Here is a 27782-nt window from a genome sequence, read left to right as displayed (position 1 = left end):
CAGAGAGGTGGTCAGAAAGTGGATGCAGTGTTGCTGGTGAGTGCAGACAGGCATGATTAGAGTATACATTCTTTGACCTTTCCCAAGACCTTCCCCTTGAAACAGGATGGAGCCTGCCCTGACATCAGGCCAATACGTTGTCCTTCACCTTGTCTTCACTTTCAGTACAATACCAGAAAACACTCCGCCTGAGGACGACAGCTGGTTTTGGCCATGTGTCATAGACAGCCAAAACGTTGCCCACTATGACCCAATTATGTTGTGGGGAAATAAGAATTTGTTCTTAACTGCCTTGCCTAGTTAAAAAGGTAAAATAAAATAATGATTTAGACTTGAAATATTGAATTCAAATATAACACTGGAATCACCATGTTGACAGGAAATAAGACGAGTCACACTTTGCAGCTCTCCTTGTCTAGCATTTATCTATTTATTCAACCATGAAAAAAGGACATTTCAGTTAAACGCAGACCTTTCTTGGGGATGACGATAAGACACTGATGACTTCTAGCAGTGCAAATGATGAGCTTGTGGCAGCACAGACAGCCTCCAACCTCCAGTTAAAACCATTCCAAAGATAAAAGGTTACGGACCAAGACCCTACTGGACTTTCCTCCAGGTTTGTGGTTTTTTCTTCTTCAGTTTGATCAAATCAACATTTTGGGGAGTTAGAGGGGTAGTGACATCACCTGAAGAGCTGGAGGACATGTTTGGGGAAAAAAAAAAAAAAAATCAGGTGGTTGACAAAATACTCTAATCATTTAGGGATCATCCCAACAATGATCATATTAACAGTAATACAAAAATAAACATGATCCAGTCGAAATAAATATTACAAGTCATTGTGGATTGAATGAAAATGTAAGATAATTCTCAATAACAAAAGATCAAAAAAATAACTAGTGTCGATATAACATTAAACCAAACAAAGCTAGGAAATCCCAAAACCATGGAAGCCCTATTACAATGAGCACTTAAAAAGGCATGTCTGCATATCTAACGAAGTTGGGTTTGCGTTGAATATGATACTTCTCAATATACAAAAATCATTTTGCAAACAGTACCGTTCTCCAAAGCAATATCGTTTCATCTATGGTAATAATTGTACTTTTAGAAAAAAGTAAAGATCTAACCAAGAGATATAATAGAAAATGGCAGCCAAGGTGAAGATACCTTTTATTAATTTGTGAGGACAAGGTGAATAATGAAGGACGGTCGTGTTGTGGTAGTGAAACTGGCCTTGTGTTCTATTGTTACTTTGCGTCACGTTGTGGTGGGAATTGTGTCATCATGCTGTGTGTGTGTGTGAGAGTTCTTGTGGTTTCCCTACATTGTGTTGTCATACCATGCTTCGGTGGAGTGACACTGTAGCTGCTATGTGGTGGGACCGGCGTAAAAAGGTACGGTTGGTGTGCTCAACGTTTACCGAGTGGGTGATATTCTTGGGGGCTGCTAAGCCCACTTATGGCAGAACAATTCCACTCGGTTATCCATTACTCTGAAGTCTGTTTCTCACATGCTGCAATCATTTTTGACTACTGTGTAACCAACCATTTCCAGAGTATACCCATGCAAGCGACGCAGCAAGTAGGCTTGTCGTTTTTTAACTGTTCTAGGCTTTTTTTAAATAGTCTTCAATTGTCAAAAATGTCATAAAATGCATCTGCAGAAGTAGTTCCATCCACAAAGCGCAATATATAACTGCGTTTCAATTAATTTGATGATATCTGTAGGCCCATGTAAAAGACCAGGGGCATGAACACGGAAGTAGGACGTAAGAACGAGTCACTTGCATGGCGTATTACAGAACAAGACGCAGTGCTTGAAAAATTTTACAATAAATCATTTCCTTTTTCATTGCCAAAGTAGAGTTAAAGTTCAACGGAAATAAAATAGCATTCACATCCACATTTTGCTTGTTATGCTTAAGGTAATCTCAGCGATTCCACGACGGGATTCCACGACGACAAGGATGACGGACAGGTAGTGTTCTTCTCTTTCAGGCTGTGGTGAAGGAGTCAGGAATCAAGGGGTTCAGAGGGAGAGCAGAGAGGATAGGTACAGTATAGAGGCCGATAAGCCAGGGTGAGAAAGATCAAGAACAAAGCGCAGGAGAGAGAAACAGTGATGGAGAGAGTGATAAACGGAGGCTGGAGTTAGCAGGAGCAGCCTCCTTCGCTGACGGGCTGTTCTGGGGTCTTCTCCAGCTTTATGTCAATCACTGGGGAAGGAGGGGTTAAGGACCAACTCGGAGGTCAGACAAGAAAACATTAAGTCCTTTGAAACACTTCCCATCTTCTCAATAGGTTTACAAGCTAGCCAATAGGTGTCTAAATGTTTGAGTACAATCTGTAAGCATTTAGATCTACTATTGCCACTGAAAAACATGCATAGTCATACACACAAGTGTGTCTGTGTAGAATAAGGATACTGTCTTCTCTGCTCTTGTCCTGTGTGCTCTCCATGCCAGGGAGGGCAGCAGCCACACGTCAGAACAGCTGCAGGAAAGAGAGAACAGAACTCATCGGTCAGAGTCAGACCACTCCAGTCATCCTGCCCTGACATCCACAGAGGCGCCAGGGCAGCTCTTTGGGCTTCCGATCTTCTTAATGTTTCCAATGACGATGTTTTAAAACAGGCAAACTGTAAGGTTCACCTGTCCAGAGGCTGACACCATAAGAAATGAGACCCCATAGAATCTTTGCGCCTTGAATTTGAGTGCGTTTGATAGGTCAATCATCTAGGATTCTAATCAGCAAATCAGAGCTCATTCTTTTATCTTACAGTTGATGTGAACAGGGGAAACTGCTTGCTTTATTCATGTTTACTTGCCTGGGGGTTTGCATAAAGGCCTCTCATAAATTATCTGTACAGCGTGCATTCCACACAAACCTACTGTAGAGCTCACGATACAATCCAGACTGATTCAAGCTTTGTTCATTCATTGGTTTAAGGTAGACAGCGGTAATCATATACAGTTCCTCCTAAAAGGAGGTAAAATACCATCCAATAAATTAACCTGCTGGATAGATCATGCATTAAATAGAATCATTTGATAGTGGTTAGAGAAATCACCTCAAATAAAACCTGGGGTGTGGATCACAAGTCTAAACTCTGTCCCACCCACCAGACCAACTCTGAGCCCACACCTCTACAGGGTGCAAAGAACCCTCTGAATCAAATCCAAGGAGCCCATTTAGTGTAAATACAAGCCAGTGTTCAGCACACAGTGATATTCACACGTGTGAGAGAAGCTATCAGAAGAAAGCGTGAGCACTGCACACGTCACACACACGCTGTGCTCTACCTGTTTGACATTGTAGCCTGTCTTTGCACTTGTTTCAATAAAAAGAACATTCAGCTCTTTGGCTCTCTGTTCCCCTTCCTCTGTGGTTATCTGTCTGTGATGACACACGACAATGGACAAACACACACACACGAACGAGAAAACGAAAAAGAGAATGAACATCATGAAGTGAAGGATGAACATGCCGTGTCTCCTCCTGCTCCTCCTCCTGCAACCTCTGCTCTGTCGAGTGCCCACACAGCTCCTACTTCATCAACACCTCAGAGTACCACCTCAGCTCCTGGTTCAATACACCATATAGGATTCAAATGAAAAGCACTTAAATCTAAAATGGTCATCAATGGGTATTACAGAACGGTGTGCCTGTGCAAGTCACTTCAGAACTTCTAAATTACCTTACATATAAGGATTGGGCTAAACTAAACCTACCCATGCAGCATTACTGCAGCATTTGACCCTTAACCCCTGAACATGGGTGACCTTTCGAGGATGAGCCGAGGCAGCAGCAGTAGAAGCATGGACGGAGAGCACGACTCAGTCACAAACTCACCTGCTTGACGTTGTAACCTGCTTTAGCACTAGTCTCAATAAACATTACATTTAGCTCTTTGGCCTTCCTCTCACCCTCTTCAATAGCAACTTGCCTGTGGTAGGTAGATAAGAGGGTTAAAGATGAACAGCATACAGTCAGCTCATATAGAATCTAAAACCAATAATACAACACAGCAGTCAATACAGTAAACATGGGAATAGAAATTCAAAGCAGTTGTTTTAAGGTGAAAAGCATTGGGGGTTATAGTGGAAAACCATGTGTTAAAATAAAAAGGATCGGTTTGGCGATCACAATTGTTTGAACACACAAATGGATAAGACTTGCTATGATCAGTTGAACCTCTGAATAATTATAATATATCTAGGTCGTGCTAAACTGGAAAGAGTGTGTGGTCTAGTCAACTCCAGACAGTTCCGTCTCTAGATGGCCTGTATCAAGGGAAGAGGTTTGACCTCTTGTTGTGGCCAACAAGTCCCTGGTCAGCTGTACCTAGAGGACAGCGTTTCTCACTCAACACAGCAGGGACTAAAGGTCTGACTTAAAAATAAACGCTCTACAGTTACAGTCAGTGGATTCAGTAGTATGCTCTAATGTAGAGAGCCCTCCAGGACTTGGGGCCTCATCTAGAAAATTTTGCATATGTACAAAATATGTCCCAAAACACACATGCGCCAGATCTCACGCAAAAGATGGCATTTATAAAACTGAACGCGAGAATGTGCTTATCCTCCTGCAAACTTTACACCATGAGTACACAGTTTCTACTGGTTGAAGTAATGCATTGCAAGAAGGAGCAGGACTATATGATATATAATATACAATGACACATTAACAAAACAGGTAGCTGAATATACTGTAATAAAAAGAGCCAATCATCAGTTAGTGCGAAGAGCCTAAATCCATTTATTTTAGCTTTGCATTCTAAAGTAATTACAGGTCCACAACTTGCAATTGCTTTCGTCTTTCAGAAACGGTCAGACTATAGCAAATGTCACGACAAAATAAAACATTCTATCAACACCTCCAAAGACACTTGAACAAGTTCGCCATTGCTATTTCCTTTAGTGGCCATCTTGGCCTAATTCTAATACTTCCACAGTGTACAGCAAATAAGGGTGTTATCGACACCATAGAAGGTGAATGAAGGGCGTTTTTCAGGCGTGCAGTTTTATGACAGGTCTGATTTATAATGGAAAACATGTGTATGCATGTACAGCACGCATCTAGTTTAGAAATCTCTATATTTTTGTGCACACGCAGTCTTCTCAGAAATGGCACACAAAGATATTTAGTGTAAAATTGACTCAACTGTTATGAGGCCCCTGGTCTGAAGAGCTCTACAGGCTTACTGACACTAGACTGACTTTAGCCTTCAGTTATTATGTCACTCACACCTTTTGTCTGCAAGGTCCGTCTTGTTTCCCACCAGCATGATGATGACATCACTTCCTCTCTCCGTTCTGACATCATCAATCCATTTTGTGGTTTGCTGGAAAGAGTTGACATCTGATACAGGAGGGAGAGAGGGAGGAGAGAATAAATGTTCATCTCCATTCAGGTTGTGACAAGTACAGACTTGTGGTGATAAGCAGAACGACAGAGACAGTAACAAATATACAGAGAATGTGACAAGTAAGCTCATTAAACTAAGTAAATCCAGCTCCCAGTTCCTATCCAAGGGTAAGAGCCAAATAGGTTAAATAGTACATCTTTGTTTCAAATGAATAATGAATTTGTTGTGTGTTTGCTATTAATCCCCTGTCAAGTGTGTGTAGCCCCCTCTACAGGCTGATGCAGAATACAGTTAAAAGCTACAGACTCCAAGGCCTACTGGTAGAGACTGGAATGGCAGCTCAGTGTTTTCACAATACCAGACCATCCTTACTGTGCCATTTGTTGTTTTTTTGGTTTGAATTATTAGAATTTGTTTTGTTAGTTCTCTTTATATTTTGTAACCAGAAGAATGACAAATAAATGTATTATTTTTCAACTTGAATCAAACTCTGGACATTGGATTTGCATGAGTCAAGACTAACATTTCACCACTCAATTGTGGCGAAAGGATTAGGATGATAATTGTTTTGGGACAATTAAATTGGATAATTTAGCCACTACACCCTCCATCCATCTAGGCTACTATGTTATCTATCCATATCCTTGTATTCTGCCTGTCTGTTTATCCCATAGACCAGGGGTACTCAACTCATTCCCTATGGAGGTCCAGAGCCTGCTGGTTTTCTGTTCTACCTGATCATTAATTGCACCCACCTGGTGTCCCAGGTCTAAACCAGTCCCTGATTAGAGGGGAACAACTAAAACAAGCAGTGAAACTGGCTTCAGAGTCCAGAGTTGAGTTTGAGGCCCATAGACTGTATATATGTATTTAACAGTCTATCCTCTATCCAGCTGGAAGTGGTGTCTGTTTTTCCTGTAGTGACAGTCAGACTTCCTCCCCGGAGAGCCAGTTAAATAGATGTCTATTGATTTTCCTCTAGCCCTGCTGCAGCTCCATGTCTGCTTTTATCTCCCCCTAATGGCCAATCATCTAACGGACACATTGTAGGAGAGAGACTAAAAATTGAGTGAAAACTGAACATTGTTATTTCATGTCGGGCAAAATAGGCCCCTGAAGCAACATCAAAGCTGCCGATACCAATTATTTCTAACGAAACGAATAAGACACTTCATTGTTTTGTATATGGGTGACAAACCTAAGTCATGGTTGCCATGGACAAAAAAGAACTGTCCAGAAAAATAAAGATGGGGAAGGATTGAAAAGAAATGAGATTGCTCTGTTGGAAAAAAACAGGAATTCATCAAGGAAACTACTAAACTATTGACACATTTAACTGCTTTTTACTATAAACAAATTTCACCAACTGATTTTTGCTGTTGAAAGCTGGTCTGTAGCCTAATTAGGTTGTATGTATGCTACCGAATGCTTTGTCATTCTGGTATCAATTAACAAACTAATACCCGTCTATGTAATACGGAAACATTCACAGACTACAATCACGCAAAAAGCAGACCAAATAAAGAAGAAGTGGACACATAAAAAAAAGAGGGGGAGGAAAACATCACAAACATGAAAAGGGGACAGAAGGCATCAGGGGAAAAAGGAGAATGGAAAAAACAGAAAAGGGACTTGAGCCAGTAGCAAAAAATGAGGTGATGTTTTTTTGTTCTGATTGGTATCCTTCCATCACTTTTCCATCAGTAGGGACCGCACTCACTTGTGATGTCATAGACTACCACGGCCACGGTGGAGTCTCGTATGTAGCTAGGGATCAGACTCCGGAAGCGCTCCTGGCCGGCTGTGTCCCAAAGCTGCAGCCTCACCTGAGCAGCACGTTAGCACCAGCACACAGGGAGAGAAGGAGAAGGAGAGAGGGGCAAGAGGAAGAGGTGGTGGTAAGAGAGGGGAGAACTGGATGAGGGTTGAAGGGGGGGGGGCACGCACGCACGTCGAGTGGGCGGGGCGCGGAGGGGAGTACCTACTTGTGATGTCGTATACTACGACAGCGGCAGCGGAGTCTCGGATATAACTGGGGATGAGGCTACGGAAACGCTCCTGCCCAGCCGTATCCCACAGCTGCAACCTGATCTGTGGCGGATGGGAGGAGAAATAAAATAAAATGGAAAAGGAAAGGATGAAAAGTAGATGAGAAAAGGAAAACATGAGGTAAGAAACCAAAAAGAAATAAAACAAAATCAACTTCTGAAGGAGAGAAAAGGAGAGAGAGAGAGAACGAGAGAGTAAGAGAGAACGAGAGAGTAAGAGAGAACGAGAGAGTAAGAGAGAACGAGAGAGAAAGAAGGCTGCATGCATGGAGTGTGTGACCATAGGAGGAATGGTGAGGGCCAGGGAAATCATGGGTACTAGGCCTCATTTCTAATAGGTTCTTCTCTCGTTCACACTAGATATTGAATTTCAGCACGAGAATGAACCGAATATGAGCAGATAGGAAAAAGGGAAGAAAAGAATGACCGAGTTTGTATGGAGGAGAGAAAACTAGCAGGAAGGAAGAGGCAGGATCCAATCCCAGCCCAGGACAGGGCAGCTCTCCGGCTTCTTTTAAGGCGCTAGTGTGTGTGTGTGTGTGTGTGTGTGTGTGTGTGTGTGTACGTGCGTGCGTGAGAACCTGGGCCAGGACAAAACACAGTTAGAGCAGACAGTCAGGTCACAGGATACCCAGCATCCCCAAAGTCCCAGAAACCACTATTGGCAAAAATGCAGTAAAGACTCAGAGACCTGTGTGATTGAGTGGGGGTGCGTACATACCAATGAATGGGTAAATCTTTACATTTCAAAAAGAGACATTTTCTAAATCATTATTATGCAATTTAACATTACTCAGCAAAAGTAACACCAGAGTCATGACTAACACACTCACTAAAATATTATCTCAATCAGCATAACATCCCAATCAGCACATTACCACTTTATATGACAATTTCAAGAGAGATAGATTTAAAAAGGAGAAAGTAACACTTACTGTTCGGTCTTCGAGGTACATGGTTTTTGACAGGAAATCTATTCCTATTGTGGCCTGGAAACGAGAAAGAAGGAAAAGAATGAGAACATTTCTGACAATGATGGTAGATTGATAAAGCTTTAGTACTGTAGTTAAGACTAAACTAAAAATGAAGGAACAAACAGATTGCCTAGTCGAGCCCAGCACTATCAGACCTAATTCAATTGGCTAATCATAAAGACAGACTAGCTGAATCAAGTGTGTTAGTGTTGGTCTGGAGCAAGTCTGCCCACCCTGTTGTAGGACCAGGACTAAGGTTAGGCATTGAGATCAACGGTGTAGTAAACCTAACCCTGACTACCATATCCAGACTCAATGGTGTCTGTGTGGTCTAGCCTCACCTGGTAGGTGTTGTCGAAGCTGTCGTACATGAACCTGGTAATCAATGAAGTCTTCCCCACTGAAAAACACAAGACACGAGTTAGGCCCAACATGGCTACATAAGGACACAGAAGTCCGGATCGCTGTCATTTCCCCCAATTTGATGTATTTTTAGGAACCCAGTCTGGGTCTCAACTTACTGTTGCGTTAGAATACACAAGGTACAATTTTGAAAGTTGGTTGTGCATCTGCAGTTTTCCTCTTGATATAAGTCACTTAATGACTAAAATAACATGTGCACAGTATTTGGGATAGTAGCTCATCTCTCACTTCAGGTCTTATTCGGGATACGCCGTTTACATGCACCTTTGATATCCCGCCTCACGAGTATCACTGACCATGAATTAACACAATATTCCTCCTTTAAGTATATTGGTTAAAGGAATAGGAACTGAAATATAAACACTGATGGTAAGCCTATACCCACTCACATGTAGAGTAATACAATATAAACTCACAGAATTATGCATTTCTTGCAGTTAAATTATACAACAAATGTTAGCGGAGAACAAACAGGAGTGGAGAAATATAATTTCTTTCTTTCAGCATCTCTTGAGAAAACACATTACACACGCATTATCTTTGACACTTATGCAAGCAGACTGTATTTTAACCACAAAATATGCACCCAAGACTAGCCGAAGTCTTAACAGAAATAGGTTTCGTCATTTTCTCAGCTTTTCATTTCCTTAAAACCGGTCAAAGTGATGGCATTTGGACATTTTGCACAGGATCGATCTTTCCACTGTTTTAGAGTTGGTGTTTTTCCCCGGTCCCTAAATGAAACGGACAACTTTACCGGTGTTACCAAGATGAACAATGCATTCATTCTATTTATGTGAAACATTCTGCTGATCATTACACTATTTAGTCTTCTGGGCAACAAGTTATGACAGAAGAGAAACTACATGCATCAAACTATAGTTGACAAACAAATGGCCTACCAAATATCAGAAATTATAAGCAGAAACTTGTGTAAATTAGGGTGAAATTAGCCAGTAGTAAATTACAGTAGTCTAAATTATGGAATTATTATGGTGGAGCAAAATGGGCAGGTAGCCTACTTTATGAAGTGATTTGTTTGACAATCAGATGAAAACATCACAACACCCATGAAATGCTTCACTGAGCCTGTGTAGACCGCAACAGTAAAGGGGATAAGATGTTAACATGCCACAGTATCCCATCTTAGATCAGCCTATCCCAGGCATCTTATCCAGGTTTCTCATAACCGGGATACAAGCTTCCTCAGGTTATTGTAAATGGGATATGATGTTTATGTGCATCAACTCAAAAACAGTACTTTAGTATCCAAAACAATAACAGGATATTGGTGTGCATGTAAATGTGGTCACTGACAGTCACTCAATTAGTCTAGCCAGCCATAGTACCTTTTAGTATTCATGGCCGAATTACCGACCAGGGCCCCGCCCCGGCCTCCAGTGGGCCTCTGATTTTGTTAATCACTTCTCAGATATCATATTAACATGGCATATGTAATGGCAAAATGTGGAGAATTGCAGGAAATTAGCTGTACCTCTGTGCCAAAAAAAAAAGCTCTGTAAAGCAAACTTATTTGTTTATCCTTTGTCTATAAAATACTTTTTCTGCTAACAGATCCCTCTGTAAGTATGAAATGATAGTGCTGAGTTAATGCGAGTTAACGTGTAGCAGCTAATTGTTTCACTAACATGCTATGGGTCTGTAGATGGACTGTGGTGAATTAAGCGACAAGAGCCATGATAAGTGCTGGGGCCATTTTCGCTGGTTTCTGCTGTTCTCTTGTTTCTGCTGTTCTCGATTTGAGAGTTTTTAAAATGGTATAGAAATGTAGTTAGTACATGACCCACTCAGGACAAAACTAAAACTCAATCCCTGGCTATGGCCCTGATTAGTCTTGAAGAGTGCTGGCAGAACAGACACAGTACTACACACCTCACCAGACCAGTGTGGAGTCATTTCACATAGCGAACATAAGACATGTTCTAGCCTGATTTGGTCCTGCAAATCCTCCAAACTCAGCAACTCCTCAGACAATTTGCTGAGGTGCACCATCTGTTTTCTGGCCAAAGCCCACAGCTCACCACTACCTTATGACTTGACTCCACCAACCAAGAGGCCTGGAGTAAGAGTCCATGAGGAGCCGTCTGCCAAGTCTGCACTTTAAGGGAGAGATCAGTAAAAAATGCCATACAAAATCCTGAAGGGTTTTTGAATTGACTTCAGAAAAAAAAAATGCTGGGAGATTATCAGTGTCGACCCAGACATAACGTAACATTTAAACCATACTTGATTTTCAAAATGTTTGCATACTATTAAACATCCTATTTTTGCATACTGAGAATGCATTGTGTGTAAATGCATTGTTTCCTGCCATTTGTTGATTTTGGTAGCGCATCCCCATATCTAACTGATCAGCTGTTGTCAAAGCTGAAATGAGTATGACATCCGGGCATTTTAAAGTATTAAAAATATTTTTGCATACTCAAAAACGGCCAAGTACAGTGAGTGTACAAAATAAATTATGAACACCTGCTCTTTCCATGACAGTTTTCACCTGGTCAGTCTATTAATGTCAATTAACCTGGATCTCTGCCACCAACACTCCCCCTCACTGTTTCTCCCTCGCCCTGCACTGGCATGTGACAACACCTCAAGGGAAATTAGGGAGGGATTAAAACAGGGAGAAAAAAAAATACAAAAAAAAAAACAGTAATTTTGTTTCATTGCTCCAGTCTACCACATGGTGGAATGCACAAGTATTCATTTCCAATAGAACCTCCCCCTCCCTCCCAACCCCTTTATCATACTACCACTGTTGCTCATGGCTGGTCAGGCCTCAACTCGTGGATCCTGAGCAGAGCTCTCCATAACACAGCAGTGTTCAGAATCACAGTGCACACAGGCCTCTAAGCAATCTGTTCCATCGATCGAGATATCTACACACACACGAATGTGTGCCAGAGTTGGGGTCAGAGGGAGCAATCTAGAGGCCTTATGCCTTCTCTCACTCCATTCTCTTCATCACAATGTAGTTGGCATGACATCGTCTTACATTACTTCTCTTTGTGACCAGACAAATACCAAACTCTTTTCAATAACCCATTCCTCAGACAATATGCCTAATCTCGTTCTGCCTGGTTCTCTCCTGATAGCAAACAGACAATCAAAATGGGCATCAATGGAAGTTAAATACAGACTTGAAGAGGTGACCTCTAAAATATGACAATGAGTGGTCCCATGGCTGCTTTTTGTCTGTGGGCAGAGCAATGAAGCTGAAAACTTCTCCTTGAATGCAAGAGAATGGAGCAGCTCTCACGCCATTGAGTGTACATAGATGAAAAGCAGGACATGTGACACCAATCCCCAGCATGGGCTAAGTATGGAAGGGAAGATAAGAGTGACATTCTTGTGACAGGAATGCCAGATGGCAAAGGTCCCCAATTACAGTTAAATCATTCTGTGGAGCCACTAACGCTGACCAGTGTATGAAAATGCCATGATTTGACAGAATACCTTGTAGCTGCCAAAGGGAGAAATGGAGGGAGAGAGGCAGAGAAAACAAAATGGCTGGATTCCCAATCAAGCGGTACAGCTTTCCCCATAGCCCATATTAAAACTAAATCGGTCGCATACACATATTTAGATGTTTTCACAGGTGTAGCGAAATGTTTGTTCCTAGCTGCACTAACATTGCAGTAATATATGTCAATAAAAACATGCAAATCTCCCCCTCAAAAGGAAGGAATTAATAAATATTAGAACGAGCAATGTCAGAGTCCGGGATATAAATATATATGATGGTGTGTATAAACATTATGGGCAGTATACGAATAGTAAAGGTGTGTACAGCAGTAGTTCTATAGGAATAGGCCTTGACTAGAATACAGTAGATACAGAGTACAAAACATTAAAAACACCTGCTCTTTCCATGACCGACTGAGGTGAAAGCTATGATCCCTTATTGGTGTCACTTGTTAAATTCACTTCAATCAGGGTAGAAGGATTTTTAAGCCCTGAGACATGATTGTGTGTGTGCCATTCAGAGGGTGGATGGGCAAGACAAAATATTTAAGTGCCTTTGATCGGGTATGGTAGTATGTGCCAGAAGCACCAGTTTCTGCCAAGAACTGCAACACTGCCGAGTATCACACTTGACAGTTTCCTGTTTGTATCAAGAATGGTCCACCACCCAAAGGGCATCCAGCCAACTTGACAACTGCGGGAAGCATTAGAGTACACGTTGGCCAGCATCCCTGTGGAACACTATCGGCACCTTTGTAGAGTCCATGCCACGACGAATGGAGGCTGTTCTGAGGGCAAAAACAACTCAATAATGGGCAGGTGTTCTTAATGTTTGGTACATAGTGTATGATGCACGTATGGGCATTCGGCTAAGGCGGTTGACTAAAGTTCAGGGCAGGGAACTGGCCAGAGACCGGCTAGCAGTGAATAACAGTCTGATGGCCCTGGAGTTGCTGTACCAGGCGATGATACAGCTCAACGGGATGCTCTCAATGGTGCATTTGAAGAAGTCCATGAGGGGTTTAGGGACCAAGCAGAATTTCTTCAGCCTCCTTGTGCCTTCCTCACCACACCATCTGTGGTACTCCCTAAAATTAGAAGATAGGACTTGACTCATTCCATGCCCCACCTCTACCATTCCTGAGAGGAAAACCATAACCTTTTTGAGTTCAGGACTGCCCCCTTCCCCATTTTTCTGGGCAGAGGGGTCAGTGCTGCTTGGGAGGAGGGTATGCACTACACAGGGCAGACCAGCTGGGATTGAGAGAGACCCCACCCAAAGACTGAGGGGACTAGACTAGAGGTCGACCGATTAATCGGAATGGGCGATTAATTAGGGCCGATTTCAAGTTTTCATAACAATCGGAAATCAGTATTTTTGGGCGCCAATTTTTACACTTTTATTTAACTAGGCAAGTCAGTTAAGAACACATTCTTATTTTCAATGAGGGCCTAGGAACGGTGGGTTAACTGCCTTGGTTCAGGGGCAGAATGACAGATTTTCACCTTGTCAGCTCGGGGGATCCAATCTTGCAACCTTACAGTTAACAAGTCCAACGCTATAACGACCTGCCTCTCTCTCGTTGCACTCCACAAAGAGACTGCCTGTTACGTGAATGCAATAAGCAAGTTGCTAGCTAGCTAGCAATAAACTTATTTTATAAAAACAATCAATCATAATCACTAGTTGATGGTATTACTAGATATTATCTAGCGTGTCCTGCGTTGCATATAATCTGACTGAGCATACAAGCATGCATACAAGTATCTAAGTTTCTAACTGAGCAGTGGTAGGCAGAAGCAGGTGCTTACACATTCATTCAAACAGCACTTTCTTTGCGTTTTGCCAGCAGCTCTTCGTTGTGCATCAAGCATTGCACTGTTTATTGCTTCAAGCCTATCAACTCCCGAGATGAGGCTGGTGTAACCGAAGTGAAATGGCTAGCTAGTTAGCGCGCGCTAATAGCGTTTCAAACGTCACTCGCTCTGAGCCTTGGAGTGGTTGTTTTCCTTGCTCTGCATTGGTAACGCTGCTTAGAGGGTGGCTGTTGTCGTTGTGTTCCTGGTTCGAGCCCAGGGAGGAGCGAGGAGAGGGACGGAAGCTATAATGTTACACTGGCAATACTAAAGTGCCTATAAGAACAAAGGTTAATGAAATACAAATGGGATCGAGGGAAATAGTCCTATAATTCCTATAATAACTACAACCTAAAACTTATTACCTGGGAATATTCAAGACTCATGTTAAAAGGAACCACCAGCTTTCATATGTTCTCATGTTCTGAGCAAGGAACTTAAACGTTAGCTTTCTTACATGGCACATATTGCACTTTTACTTTCTTCTCCAACACTTTGTTTTTGCATTATTTAAACCAAATTGAACATGTTTCATTATTTATTTGAGGCTAAATTGATTTTATTAATGTATTATATTAAGTTAAAATAAGTGTTCATTCAGTATTGTTGTAATTGTCATTATTACAAATAAAAACATTGTAAAAAAATGAATAAAAATGGCCGATTAATCAGTATCGACTTTTTTTTGGTCCTCCAATAATCGGTATCGGAGTTGAAAAATCATAATCGGTCGACCTCTGGACTAGACAGCTGACAGAAGAAGGAAAACATGTCTACTTTAGGAGTCAATATGAAGACGACCCACATGTTAGAAGATACTGCTGCAGACAATGACACAGTGAAGACATCCACTGTATGCATGCGTGTGCCCTGACTGCACTGGGGACTTGTTCTACTCATTTACATTTACAAGCCACAAAGTGTGGCTTGACAATCTGCACTCAAACTGTCCGTTGGTACAAGAAAGAAAGGTGCTTTGGCCAATGTGTATTGTAGTCTCGCGAGTCAGTAATGTACATATTTATGTCAATTGAAATTTTGGCCTGATATCTCCACTTCAGGTCTCTTCAATGAGAATAGACTAAGATGGTCTGCAGTTAGGAAAGTTAAAAAGAATGTTACATTTAGAGGCCCACCACTTCCCAAAAAAAACAAACATGTATTTGGTCTTTCCTTTAATAAATAGAAACATGCTTACATGTCTGCTAGCAAGAGAGCTGTTTGTTTTTAGCATTCTTTTTACTTACCAGGTAAGTTGTCTAAGAGGTGAGAACACTATCAACAACCCAGGAAAGAGTTTCTGGGGAGATGAGAAGTTCAACAAGCCAACTGGATGCTGGGGATGATTAGGTGGCCAGAGTAATACGATGGCCAGGTTGGAAATTGGGAACCAGTCAATAATCTCATAATTATAGGGAAGGTTAGGCCTAACTTGGGAGGGTCTGGGTTTAGGACCAGGCCATCCTTTCAATTATGCAAGAAGTAATTACACTGATAAGATCTAATGGCGAAAACACCTGAGAAGTAGTCACTTAAATCTAGACCCATTGCCATACGCGTCTGTGGACACAGACATGTCAGTCAAAAACATATGAGTGTGAAGTCTGTCGTGTGTGTTTCCCAGCGGTGAGGGACTTAAACTGACTAGACCTAATGTGTGCACACTCTGATCCAGTGTTCACCTCTCACACCAGTGCAGAAATCCCTGCTTACATAAATAGTTGCGAGGGGTCAGAGGTCAGGCTTCATTCCTCTGGGACAGAACACAAAATAAATCACAGCAGTATATTATCCACATTACTCCTCCCTTCCCCCAGTCTCAACAGAAACACATCACACACGTTTGTCAGCAGCACAAACAAAACACATAAACCTCATTGAAATGTAGCATGGGTTCTGGTTAGAGGGGGATGTTTGTTGCTGACAGTGGTATATAGGATATACTATTTTATAGCCTTGCCTACAATGAAAGGAACCGATTGACTTCTAGCCCACCTCCATACTAGAGGTTTCAACGCCGATACCGATTATTGGAGGACCAATAAAAGCCTATATCGATTAAATCTGACAATTTGTTGTTGTTGTAATAATGACAATTACAACAATACTGAATGAACACTTATTTTAACTTGATGTTCTGAAAGAGCTGCAAAACCTGGACCCATTCAAATCAGCTGGGCTTGACAATCTGGACACTATTTCTGAAACTGTCCGCCGCCATTGTCGCAACCCCTATTACCAGCCTGTTCAACCTCTCCTTCGTATCATCTGAGATCCCCAAGGATTGGAAAGATGCCGCAGTCAAAAGGGGGAGACACCCTGGACCCAAATTGTTACAGACCTATATCCATCATGCCCTGCCTATCTAAGTTATTCGAAAGCCAAGTCAACAAACAGATCACTGACCATCTCGAATCCCACCGTACCTTCTCCGCTGTGCAATCCGGTTTCCCGAGCCGTTCACGGGTGCACCTCAGCCACGCTCAAGGTACTAAACGATATCATAACCGCTATCGATAAAAAAGACAGTACTGTGCAGCCGTTTTCATCGACCTGGCCAAGGCTTTCGACTCTGTCAATCACCATATTCTTATCGGAAGACTCTGTAGCCTCGGTTTTTCTAATGACTGCCTTGCCTGGTTCACCAACTACTTTGCAGACAGAGTTCAGTGTGTCAAATCGGAGGGCATGCTGTCCGGTCCTCTGGCAGTCTCTATGGGGGTACCACAGGGTTCAATTCTCGGGCAGATTCTTTTCTCTGTATATATCAATGATGTTGCTCTTGCTGCGGACGATTCCCTGATCCACCTCTACGCAGACGACACCATTCTGTATACTTGTGGCCCTTCCTTGGACACTGTGCTATCTAACCTCCAAACGAGCTTCAATGCCATACAACACCCCTTCCGTGGCCTCCAACTGCTCTTAAACGCTAGTAAAACCAAATGCATGCTTTTCAACCATTCGCTGCCTGCACCCGCACGCCCGACTAGCATCACCACCCTGGATGGTTCCGACCTAGAATATGTGGACATCTATAAGTACCTAGGTGTCTGGCTAGACTGCAAACTCTCCTTCCAGACTCATATCAAACATCTCCAATCCAAAATCAAATCTAGAGTCGGCTTTCTACTTCGCAACAAAGCCTCCTTCACTCACGCCTCCAAACTTACCCTAGTAAAACTGACTATCCTACCGATCCTCGACGATGTCATCTACAAAATAGCTTCCAATACTCTACTCAGCAAACTGGATGCAGTTTATCACAGTGCCATCCATTTTGTTACTAAAGCACCTTATACCACCCACCACTCCGACCTGTATGCTCTAGTCGGCTGGCCCTCGCTACATGTTCGTCGGTAGACCCACTGGCTCCAGGTCATCTACAAGTCTATGCTAGGTAAAGCTCCGCCTTATCTCAGTTCACTGGTCACGACGGCAACACCCACCCATAGCACGCGCTCCAGCAGGTGTATCTCACTGATCATCCCTAAAGCCAAAATCTCATTTGGCCGCCTTTCCTTCCAGTTCTCTGCTGCCTGTGACTGGAACGAATTGCAAAAATCTCTGAAGTTGGAAACTTTTATCTCCCTCACCAACTTTAAACATCTGCTATCTGAGCAGCTAACCGATCGCTACACATAGTCCATCGGTATATAGCCCACCCAATTTACCTACCTCAGCCCCATACTGTTATATATATTATATATACTATATTATTTACTTTTCAGCTCTTTCTTTTTCAGCTCTTTTGCACACCAGTATCTCTACCTGCACATGTTCATGTGATCATTTATCACTCGTGTTAATCTGCTAAATTGTAATTATTCACTCATATGGCCTATTTGTTGCCTACCTCCTCATGCCTTTTGCACACAATGTACACTGCTCAAAAAAAATAAAGGGAACACTTAAACAACACAATGTAACTCCAAGTCAATCACACTTCTGTGAAATCAAACTGTCCACTTAGGAAGCAACACTGATTGACAATAAATTTCACATGCTGTTGTGCAAATGGAATAGACAACAGGTGAAAATTACAGGCAATTAGCAAGACACCCCCAATAAAGGAGTGGTTCTGCAGGTGGTGACCACAGACCACTTCTCAGTTCCTATGCTTCCTGGCTGATGTTTTGGTCACTTTTGAATGCTGGCGGTGCTTTCACTCTAGTGGTAGCATGAGACGGAGTCTACAACCCACACAAGTGGCTCAGGTAGTGCAGCTCATCCAGGATGGCACATCAATGCGAGCTGTGGCAAGAAGGTTTGCTGTGTCTGTCAGCGTAGTGTCCAGAGCATGGAGGCGCTACCAGGAGACAGGCCAGTACATCAGGAGACGTGGAGGAGGCCGTAGGAGGGCAACAACCCAGCAGCAGGACCGCTAGAGCCCTGCAAAATGACCTCCAGCAAGCCACAAATGTGCATGTGTCTGCTCAAACGGTCAGAAACAGACTCCATGAGGGTGGTGAGGGCCCGACGTACACAGGTGGGGATTGGGCTTACAGCCCAACACCGTGCAGGACGTTTTTCATTTGCCAGAGAACACCAAGATTGGCAAATACGCCACTGGCGCCCTGTGCTCTTCACAGATGAAAGCAGGTTCACACTGAGCACGTGACAGACGTGACAGTCTGGAGACGCCGTGGAGAACGTTCTGCTGCCTGCAACATCCTCCAGCATGACCGGCTTGGCGGTGGGTCAGTCATGGTGTGGGGTGGCATTTATTTGTGCTCGCCAGAGGTAGCCTGACTGCCATTAGGTACCGAGATGAGATCCTCAGACCCCTTGTGAGACCATATGCTGGTGCGATTGGCCCTGGGTTCCTCCTAATGCAAGACAATGCTAGACCTCATGTGGCTGGAGTGTGTCAGCAGTTCCTGCAAGAGGAAGGCATTGATGCTATGGACTCGCCCGCCCGTTCCCCAGACCTGAATCCAATTGAGCACATCTGGGACAACATGTCTCGCTCCATCCACCAACGCCACGTTGCACCACAGACTGTCCAGGAGTTGGCGGATGCTTTAGTCCAGGTCTGGGAGGAGATCCCTCAGGAGACCATCCGCCACCTCATCAGGAGCATGCCCAGGCGTTGTAGGGAGGTCATGCTATTTTAGTGTTCCCTTTATTTTTTTGAGCAGTGTAGATTATTTTTCCCCCCTACTATGTTATTGACTTGTTTATTCCATGTGTAACTCTGTGTCTGTGTTGTCTGTTCACACTGCTATGCTTTATCTTGGCCAGGTTGCAGTTGCAAATGAGAACTTGTTCTCAACTAGCCTACCTGGTTAAATAAAGGTGAAATAAAAATAAATATTTGTCGCCAAACCCACTGGCTCCAGGTCATCTACAAGTCCTTGCTAGGTAAAGCCCCGCCTTAGCTCACTGGTCACCATAGCAGCACCCACCCTTAGCACGCACTCCAGCAGGTATATCGCTCTGGTCACCCCCAAAGCCAATTCCTCCTTTGGCCGCCTCTCCTTCCAGTTCTCTGCTGCCAATGACTGGAACGAACTGCAAAAATCACTGGAGACTCATCTCCCTGACTAGCTTTAGGCACCAGCTGTCAGAGCAGCTCACAGATCACTGCACCTGTACATAACCCATCTGTAAACAGCCCATCCAACTACCTCATCCCCATACTGTATTTATTTATCCGACTCATTTGCACCCCAGTATCTCTACTTGCACATTCATCTTCTGCACATCTATCACTCGTGTTTAATTGGTATATTGTAATTACTTCGATACTGTATATAGACTTTTCTACTGTATGTTTGTTTATTCCATGTGTACCTGTGTTGTGTGGAACTGCTTTGCTTTATCTTGGTCAGGTCGCAGTTTAAAATGAGAACTTGTTCTCAACTAGCCTACCTGGTTAAATAAAGGTGAAATAAAAACATATTCAGTAGTATGTAGCAGCTGGCTAACTAGTTAACGTTAATGATTTTAGTTAACGTCGTTACAACCCGACTACTGACCTGACTGATTGGGTGAACTAGAAACAACGCGTCTCCCAACAGCTTGTTAACTAGCTCGGCTAGTAAGTTTAAAGTCTAAAAAAAAATGATATGATAGTTAGCCAGGTAAAGCTGCTAACCATTAAGGTTAACTAACGTTTACCAGCTAACGGTAGCTAGCAACAAAGTAGCTAACGTTAAAACACTTGATATCACGGATAGGTTCAATATCACTGATCGTAGCTATTAAGATAATTTAAATCGCCATGGTCTCTATATCATGGCAGTTGGTGGATATCGATTAAATTAAGGGACTCGCCCATGATGATTGATGGCATTTGCTAGCCATTTAATAGCTAAATTGGCACGCTGATGACCACATAAAACGCGTTAGTCGTTACCCCACACAGGTCAGTGTTCACTTACCGCTCTGTTCGCCAAGAAAGACCAATTTAAATTTCCTTAGAGGGTTTCCGAAGTCTCCTGCCGCGGACATGACTGCAATGTTGTTAGGCAGGCAAAGGCAAGTTGTAGACTGTGGCCCACGGTGTGGGGATAAAAAACACACTACCCCTTACTTTAGTGAGCTAGCTAAATCCCTACTAGCTAGCCAGCCCAGTTGACAAGTTGAAGGGGTTGTGCCGTAAGAACTAACTAGCTAGCTAACAGCAATAGCAGCAATGCTTCTAAACTGCAATTTCTTGGCTTGACTGGCAATCGGTGAGTTTCTAGCTAAATAACTAGCTAATAGATACTGGCTTCTTGAACACTCAGCTGACTTGTTTGTGACTCGCTCACGAACTAACTACCTCAGCACTCCCACTCCATCGCTGCTAGCTAGTTGTTTCAGAGGATGTTTGTCACGACCTAATGTGTTCGACGACTGGCACAAGGCTCCACCAATCCAAAGCGACTGTGGCATTCCGATGCAGTGGCGTAAATTACGGGTGTGTTCGCAAATCCACTCTGGAATGCCATGTCAGACTGTGCCGTTCATAAATTCAGAGCGTTTCGCACTCGGGGCCATCAAGTTCTGGCCGAGGGGTAGGGTTAAATCCGAGTGTTATGACAGTCAAGCACCCAAACTATTGGCTAAAGTTGGCTAGCTACGTCCAGACACAAATGAGAGAACACCTCACACTGACCATTTTACTCGTCCTACTAGCAGAGCTGGTTAGGCTGTTGTCATGTGTTTTAGAGCGTTGTTGACTGTAACTATGCTGCTGCCAACAATTTAATTACGTTTACTGACACCGGTCATATTCCACGGGTGTTATGCTTTCGTAAATTCCTCAGTTATTCTGCGCTCTGGTACACTCAGACGAGAGTGCTCTGAAATTGGAGTAGATAGCCAGAGTGAATTTACGAACGCACCCATTTGGTGATCCTGCCACATAAACTTTCCAATATATACCCGTCAATAATATAGTAGCTATTTCATAATGGGGATCAGTGTCTAAATGTGTTGCTTTGGTTCTCACGTCCTGAGGTGAACGATTGGTGGAATTTGGATATTTCATGAAATTCCATGTAAATTGTTATGGGAACGAAGTTTTTGCATTGTAATGCAATGTAACTACACATCCGAGCATAATATGTCAGATGAAAGGGGAGTAAGATGCAGGTTGCTTGACGAGGACGCCACGTTTCCAGGGCCAGCATCGGACTTTGAACGCAATGCCGTCTTTCTTTTCTTTCACAATGACATTGTGCTGTGAGCAATAATTACATATTATACACTTATTTGGCTGCATCCAATACCCTCATACTCGTCTAGGTTTCTCTTTGATGCATATATTAAATACAATTTAAAGCAAACACATTTGAAAGCGGAAATAAGATATTGTCCTTGTTCCATAGCACATTTTAGTCAGTTGGACCAACCGGAAGCATTCTTCTCAGAACCTCTTGTGCAACAACTAGCTTCTGCAAAATTGTGAATCTAATATAATTTCGAGATTTGTTGTGAAGTGATTACTTCATCTTAAATTTGAAGCAATGAATCCTGTCATTCGCAAGGTAGTGTGTCTTCTACTCATAAATGGCGTTTGTCACATTTTTATTGTTGATGTAACGTTAGCTAGCTGGCTAGCAAGAAGGAAGGTCAAACATGTCCGCATATTAAAACACTTGTTTATCTTCTATCCCGTTACAGGCTTCCTTCGCACTTCATTCACGTGTGTTGGACCAAGCAGGATTGTTGTTCCGGTAAATTAGTTAAAAGCATATAGGCAGCCAATTGCTGGTTGCTACAGGACACAATAATTACCACATCAAGTTTCATTCGATGAGGTGTTAGCTAGCGACATTTCAACGTGTCTAATGTTTCCGATGTTTATTTTAAGGGCATCAGTATCAGTGCAACATCCGATTCAGGGTAAGTCCTCCCACCAATAACAATAGTTAGTTACTGTTGTGTATCAATTTAGACTTTCTAGTTAAGTCTTAGGAAGTGACTATATCCTGAACGTTATATTGCCACTTATATAATTACCTAAGTGTATGTAAGCTGTTTGGCTGGATAACTGTTTTCTACAGGGAGTCTGGCTTTTTCCAATGAGCGACAATACAGGACCATGCCTACTCATGGGATTGGCAAATATAAGCACCTGTTACCCAAAGAAGCGGTAAGACTGTCCTTAGTAGATCACTTAATTATACTCTCTAATACTGAAGCCACCGGCTTACACTGTTAGCATATCTACTTGCTTATAGAACATTTATTGTGCCTTCAGCCAAAGAAAAAGAAAGAGAGACAGCAGATGAAGCAGATCAAAACTGCAACAGATGCAGAGTACGGGACTCTGAATGTGAAAGTGTCTGGGTATGACATGATCCTAGTGGAGCACTACTCCCAGTACATCCACAATCTCTGCAACCGCCTAGGTGTCAAAGTGGCTGAGAGGTGAGAGGTAGACTTTAAGACACTGTGTTACTGGCCTCACTCAAAGATTTGATGGCCCAAATATACATGTCTCTGTCGCAAAGTTCATAATGATTCAATAGGAGGCACACATTTGGCCCTCTTTCGTAGCATGGGATTACATCATCCAATGTCTTTGAATCATTGGTTAACTAACTAACCTTAAAGGGATGAACTAACACTATTCTCCTCTCAGCTATGCATTGCCCACTAAGAGCATGGAAGTCATGGTCATGCCAGAGCAAGGGACCAAGATGTATGTAGATGCCATCCTCAAGACCCATGAGCGAATTGTTCAGGTAATGGAGTGTTTTTAGTGATGATAATTTGTTCTCTGAACTTTTGGCAGTTGCACTGACAAACAGCTTTTCACTCTAGAGAGAGCATTGATAAGTGTTTTGTTTACAGCTCAGCCAACTAAACGCCACATTATGCCCCACCTTTATGGAGGTCCTGTTAAAGAATCAGCCAGAGGGGATTCAACTCTCTGTAAAGCTGGTGAGCATATGACATCTATGGTCTTGACCTCTGCATTACTTTTCTTTTGCACAAGGGTCATATCTACAGTATGTACACTTTTTTGTTGTTGTCATTTGTTAGTTATTTTTCAGTGACATAACACTTGCTTGTCTGTTTCCCAGCACACAGAGGCAGATTACCAAGCCCGTTTCAAGGCGCGTCCAGAGCTAGAGGGACTGATGGCACAGATGACCTAGTGAGAGGAAAAACACTGTCCACCCCACCCTTTTACCTCAACTGTCATCATACTTTTTCTGACCTCTACTTTGTCACATTTGAAGCAGTGGATGCCAATGCGTCTTTTTTTCCTCACAATAGTGCTGTTTTTTGTAATCATGACGTGTACATATTGTAAATGAATTGTGGGGAATGTAGGACTTTGTCCAAAAGCTGAAGAGCATACGCACATCCAGGTTCTTTTTGCAGGTGCTGGAGTTGTAGGTTAATTCATGAGAAATAAAAACACTGCACACTGCTGCTCATGCTCCCAGGTGATTTTATCATAACAGCATTAGGCATCCATATCCCAGGTGATTTTATTATAACAACGTTAGGCATACATATCCCAGGTGATTTTATCATAACAGCATTAGGCATCCATATCCCAGGTGATTTTATCATAACAGCATTAGGCATCCATATCCCAGGTGATTTTATCATAACAGCATTAGGCATCCATATCCCAGGTGATTTTATCATAACAGCATTAGGCATCCATATCCCAGGTGATTTTATCATAACAGCATTAGGCATCCATATCCCAGATGGGGCTGGAAGGTTCTATACACTACCAGTCAAAGTTGACACGCCTACTCATCAGGGTGTTTCTTTCTTTTTACTGTTTTACTACTTTGTAGAATAATAGTTAAGACATCAAAACTATGAAATAACACACGGAATCAAGTAGTAACCAAAAAAGTGTTAAACAAATCTAAATATATTTGAGATTCTTCAAAGTAACCACCCTTTGTCTTGATGACAGCTTTGCACATTCTTGCCATTCTCTCAACCAGCTTCACCTGGAATGCTTTTCCAACGGTCTTGAAGGAGTTCCCACATGTTGAGCACTTGTTGGCTGCTTTTCCTTCACTCTGTGGTCCAAATCATCTCAAATCATACATATTTTTTAAACGTCTTTAACTTTATTTATTTCTAATCCTACCACCCCTCTAATTTGAGTAAATTAGTGAACAACAATGCTTAGGCCTCTACTTCCAGCTTATACATACTATATACATTTAATGGACACAGTCTTTTTGACAATAGTTCTATTTTGTTTGTTTTTACTACTGTTCTTCCTCTACCCTCAAACTCTCCCATCTATTTCTGATGTCCAACCGGTTTGATTTCTATTTGCCATATCTTTCAAACTGCTCTTTCACAAAAGTTGTTAACCTATATAAGTTTTACGGACACAGTCCTCACATCTCTCTCTTAACACCATCCATAATGGATTTCTATTTACCATATATTTTTCAACTGTGCTGAGATGTTTCACAAAAGTTCTGAACCTTTCTATTCTCATTGTTTCTACAGATTGTAAATTGAAAATATTTTTTTTGCTAAAAGTATTATTATATTATTGATCTATTGACTATGACTTTTCAGATCACCCAGTAGAGCTATCTGCAGGGTTAGGTTAATGTCACCCAGTAGAGCTATCTGCAGGGTTAGGTTAATGTCACCCAGTAGAGCTATCTGCAGGGTTAGGTTAATGTCACCCAGTAGAGCTATCTGCAGGGTTAGGTTAATGTCACCCAGTAGAGCTATCTGCAGGGTTAGGTTAATGTCACCCAGTAGAGCTATCTGCAGGGTTAGGTTAATGTCACCCAGTAGAGCTATCTGCAGGGTTAGGTTAATGTCACCCAGTAGAGCTATCTGCAGGGTTAGGTTAATGTCACCCAGTAGAGCTATCTGCAGGGTTAGGTTAATGTCACCCAGTAGAGCTATCTGCAGGGTTAGGTTAATGTCACCCAGTAGAGCTATCTGCAGGGTTAGGTTAATGTCACCCAGTAGAGCTATCTGCAAGGTTGGCTCCAGGTAAATATTGCAATTCTTCAGCCATTCCTGGACCTGTGAACAAAAACATATCGACAGTACCGAAACAAATTATCTAATGATTCTGTCTCTTTGTCACGTTCTACCTTAGTTTTTTTTGTTATGTCTTTTTTTTAGGTTGGTCAGGGCGTGAGTTGGGGTGGGTTGTCTATGTTTTTCTATGTTGTGTTTTGTGTTTGGCCTGGTATCGTTCTCAATCAGAGGCAGTTGTCGTTAGTTGTCTCTGATTGAGAATCATACTTAGGTAGCCTTTTCCCACCTGTTTGGTGTGGGTGACTGTTTCCTGTTTGTCACCATTCAGGACTGTTTCGGTTTTCGTTTCCATTCACTTTGTTATTTTTGTATTGAGTCGTGTTCAGTGATTATTAAAGTATCATGGACACTTACCACGCTGCGTATTGGTCCGATCCTTGCTACTCCTCCTCGGAAGAGGAAAGCCGTTACGCTCTTTGCAGCTAAATCTGCAGAGCTGGGAAGGTTGTATCCACCACATAAATAAAATTCTATTGGTTGCAAGAATTTTGTATAATAATTGAAAAATTTTAAGTTTTGAATCCAGCGTCGTTTTGCGTATCAGTTCATAAACAATGTGCCATGGAGTCGGTATGTCTTCCCAACTATTTATTTTCAGAATGTGAAATGTCAATAGTAGAGAGAATGATTTATTTCAGCTTTTTTTTTGCATCACATTCCCAGTGGGTCAGAAGTTTACATACACTCAATTAGTATTTGGTAGCATTGCCCTTAAATTGTTTAACTTGGGTCAAATGTTTTGGGTAGCCTTCCACAAGCTTCCCCACAATAAATTGGGTGAATTTTGGCCCATTCCTCCGGACAGAGCTGGTGCAACTGAGTCAGGTTTGTAGGCCTCCTTGCTCGCACACACTTTTTCAGTTCTGCCCACATATTTTCTATAGGATTGAGGTCAGGGCTTTGTGATGGCCACTCCAATACCTTGACTTTGTTGTCCTTAAGCCATTTTGCCACAACTTTGGAAGTATGCTTGGGGTTATTGTTCATTTGGAAGACCCATTTGCGACTTCCTGACTGATGTCTTGAGACGTTGCTTCAATATATCCACATAATTTTCTTTCCTCGTGATGCCATCTATTTTGTGAAGTGCACTAGTCCCTCCTGCAGCAAAGCACCCCCACAACATGATGCTGCCACCCACGAGCTTCACGGTTGGGATGTTGCTCTTTGGCTTGCAAGCCTCCCTCTTTTTCCTCCAAGCATAATGATGGTCATTATGGGCAAACAGTTCTATTTTTGTTTCATCAGACCAGAGGATATTTCTCCAAAATGTACGATCTTTGTCCCCATGTGCAGTTACAAACCGAAGTCTGGCTTTTTTATGGTGGTTTTGGAGCAGTGGCTTCTTCCTTGCTGAGCGGCCTTTCAGGTTATGTCGATATAGGACTAGTTTTACTGTGGATATAGATACTTTTTTATCTGTTTCCTCCAACCTCTTCACAAGGTCCTTTGCTGTTCTGTGATTGATTTGCACTTTTAGCACCAAGGTACGTTCATCTCTACAAGACAGAACGCCTCTCCTTTCTGAGCAGTATGACGGCTGCGTGGTCCCATGGTGTTTATACTTGCATACTATTGTTTGTACAGATGAACGTGGTACCTCCAAGCGTTTGGAAATTGCTCCCAAGGATGAACCTTGGGAGCGGCAGGGTAGCCTAGTGGTTAGAGCGTTGGACTAGTAACCAGAAGGTTGCAAGTTCAAATCCCCGAGCTGACAAGGTACAAATCTGTCGTTCTGCACCTGAACAGGCAGTTAACCCACTGTTCCTAGGCCGTCATTGAAAATAAGAATTTGTTCTTAAGACTTGCCTGGTTAAATAAATAAATAAATAATTAAAAAACCAGACTTGTGGAGGTCTACAATTATTTTTCTGATGTCTTGGCTGATTTATTTTGATTTTCCCATGATGTCAAGCAAAGAGGCACTGAGTTTGAAGGTAGGCCTTGAAATACATCCACAGGTACACCTCCAATTGACTCAAATGATGTCAATTAGCCTAATAGAAGCTTCTTAAGCCATGACATAATTTTCTGGAATTTTCCAAGCTGATTAAAGGCACAGTCAATTTAGTGTATGTAAACTTCTGACTCACTGGAATTGTGATACACAGTGAATTATAAGTGAAATAAT

At 42.4% G+C, this 27782-nt stretch overlaps 2 protein-coding genes and 1 long non-coding RNA gene across 6 annotated transcripts; 2 read left to right on the top strand and 1 right to left on the bottom strand.

Annotated features, from left to right (window-relative positions):
• Positions 1-406: 406 nt before the first annotated feature.
• Positions 407-21101, bottom strand: LOC115135784 (ras-related protein Rab-6A). Of its 4 annotated transcripts, XM_065023659.1 has the most exons (9): positions 20545-21101; positions 8737-8795; positions 8357-8410; positions 7094-7199; positions 5255-5366; positions 3858-3951; positions 3308-3401; positions 2432-2498; positions 407-2221 (listed from the first exon to the last, which is right to left on the bottom strand). In XM_065023659.1, exons 1-7 carry the CDS (start codon positions 20612-20614, stop codon positions 3342-3344), a joined length of 555 nt encoding a protein of 184 aa, XP_064879731.1. In that variant the 5' UTR covers positions 20615-21101; the 3' UTR covers positions 407-2221; positions 2432-2498; positions 3308-3341. The 4 variants fall into 4 exon arrangements, with proteins under 4 accessions (XP_064879731.1, XP_029526721.2, XP_029526723.2 ...); XM_029670861.2 differs by lacking the exon at positions 3308-3401 and having other exon boundaries at positions 20545-21089; XM_029670863.2 differs by lacking the exon at positions 3858-3951 and having other exon boundaries at positions 20545-21089.
• On the top strand, positions 1911-3364 carry LOC115135785 (uncharacterized). The gene is made up of 2 exons (XR_003864529.2): positions 1911-1983; positions 2471-3364. It is a non-coding gene; the product is annotated as an uncharacterized LOC115135785 (long non-coding RNA).
• Positions 21102-21611: 510 nt separating the features above from the next.
• Positions 21612-24037, top strand: mrpl48 (mitochondrial ribosomal protein L48). Its single transcript, XM_029670860.2, has 8 exons — positions 21612-22137; positions 22274-22326; positions 22464-22495; positions 22657-22745; positions 22854-23023; positions 23238-23340; positions 23450-23539; positions 23683-24037. The coding sequence occupies exons 1-8, from the start codon at positions 22117-22119 to the stop codon at positions 23755-23757; spliced, it is 633 nt and encodes a 210-aa protein (XP_029526720.1). The 5' UTR covers positions 21612-22116; the 3' UTR covers positions 23758-24037.
• The last annotated feature ends 3745 nt before the right edge of the window (positions 24038-27782 follow it).

This window comes from Oncorhynchus nerka, linkage group LG10, assembly GCF_034236695.1.
Source record: "Oncorhynchus nerka isolate Pitt River linkage group LG10, Oner_Uvic_2.0, whole genome shotgun sequence".
Taxonomy (NCBI): Eukaryota; Metazoa; Chordata; class Actinopteri; order Salmoniformes; family Salmonidae; genus Oncorhynchus; species Oncorhynchus nerka.
The sequence above is the reverse complement of the archived record's forward strand: the minus strand, read 5'-3'. Positions and strand labels throughout refer to the sequence as shown.

What these genes read in the sequence shown, in the direction of transcription:
- LOC115135784 (XM_065023659.1), bottom strand. Translation starts at nt 20,614, where the DNA reads ATGTCCGCGGCAGGAGACTTCGGAAACCCTCTAAGGAAATTTAAATTG. An exon ending in GCTTCGACAACACCTACCAG is followed by an intron (nt 8,411 to 8,736) that starts GTGAGGCTAGAC and finishes TCTCGTTTCCAG; the next exon opens with GCCACAATAGGAATAGATTT. An exon ending in ACGGACCTTGCAGACAAAAG is followed by an intron (nt 3,952 to 5,254) that starts GTGTGAGTGACA and finishes TACCTACCACAG; the next exon opens with GCAAGTTGCTATTGAAGAGG.
- mrpl48 (XM_029670860.2), top strand. Translation starts at nt 22,117, where the DNA reads ATGAATCCTGTCATTCGCAAG. An exon ending in AGTGCAACATCCGATTCAGG is followed by an intron (nt 22,496 to 22,656) that starts GTAAGTCCTCCC and finishes TGTTTTCTACAG; the next exon opens with GGAGTCTGGCTTTTTCCAAT. An exon ending in TTCAACTCTCTGTAAAGCTG is followed by an intron (nt 23,540 to 23,682) that starts GTGAGCATATGA and finishes TCTGTTTCCCAG; the next exon opens with CACACAGAGGCAGATTACCA.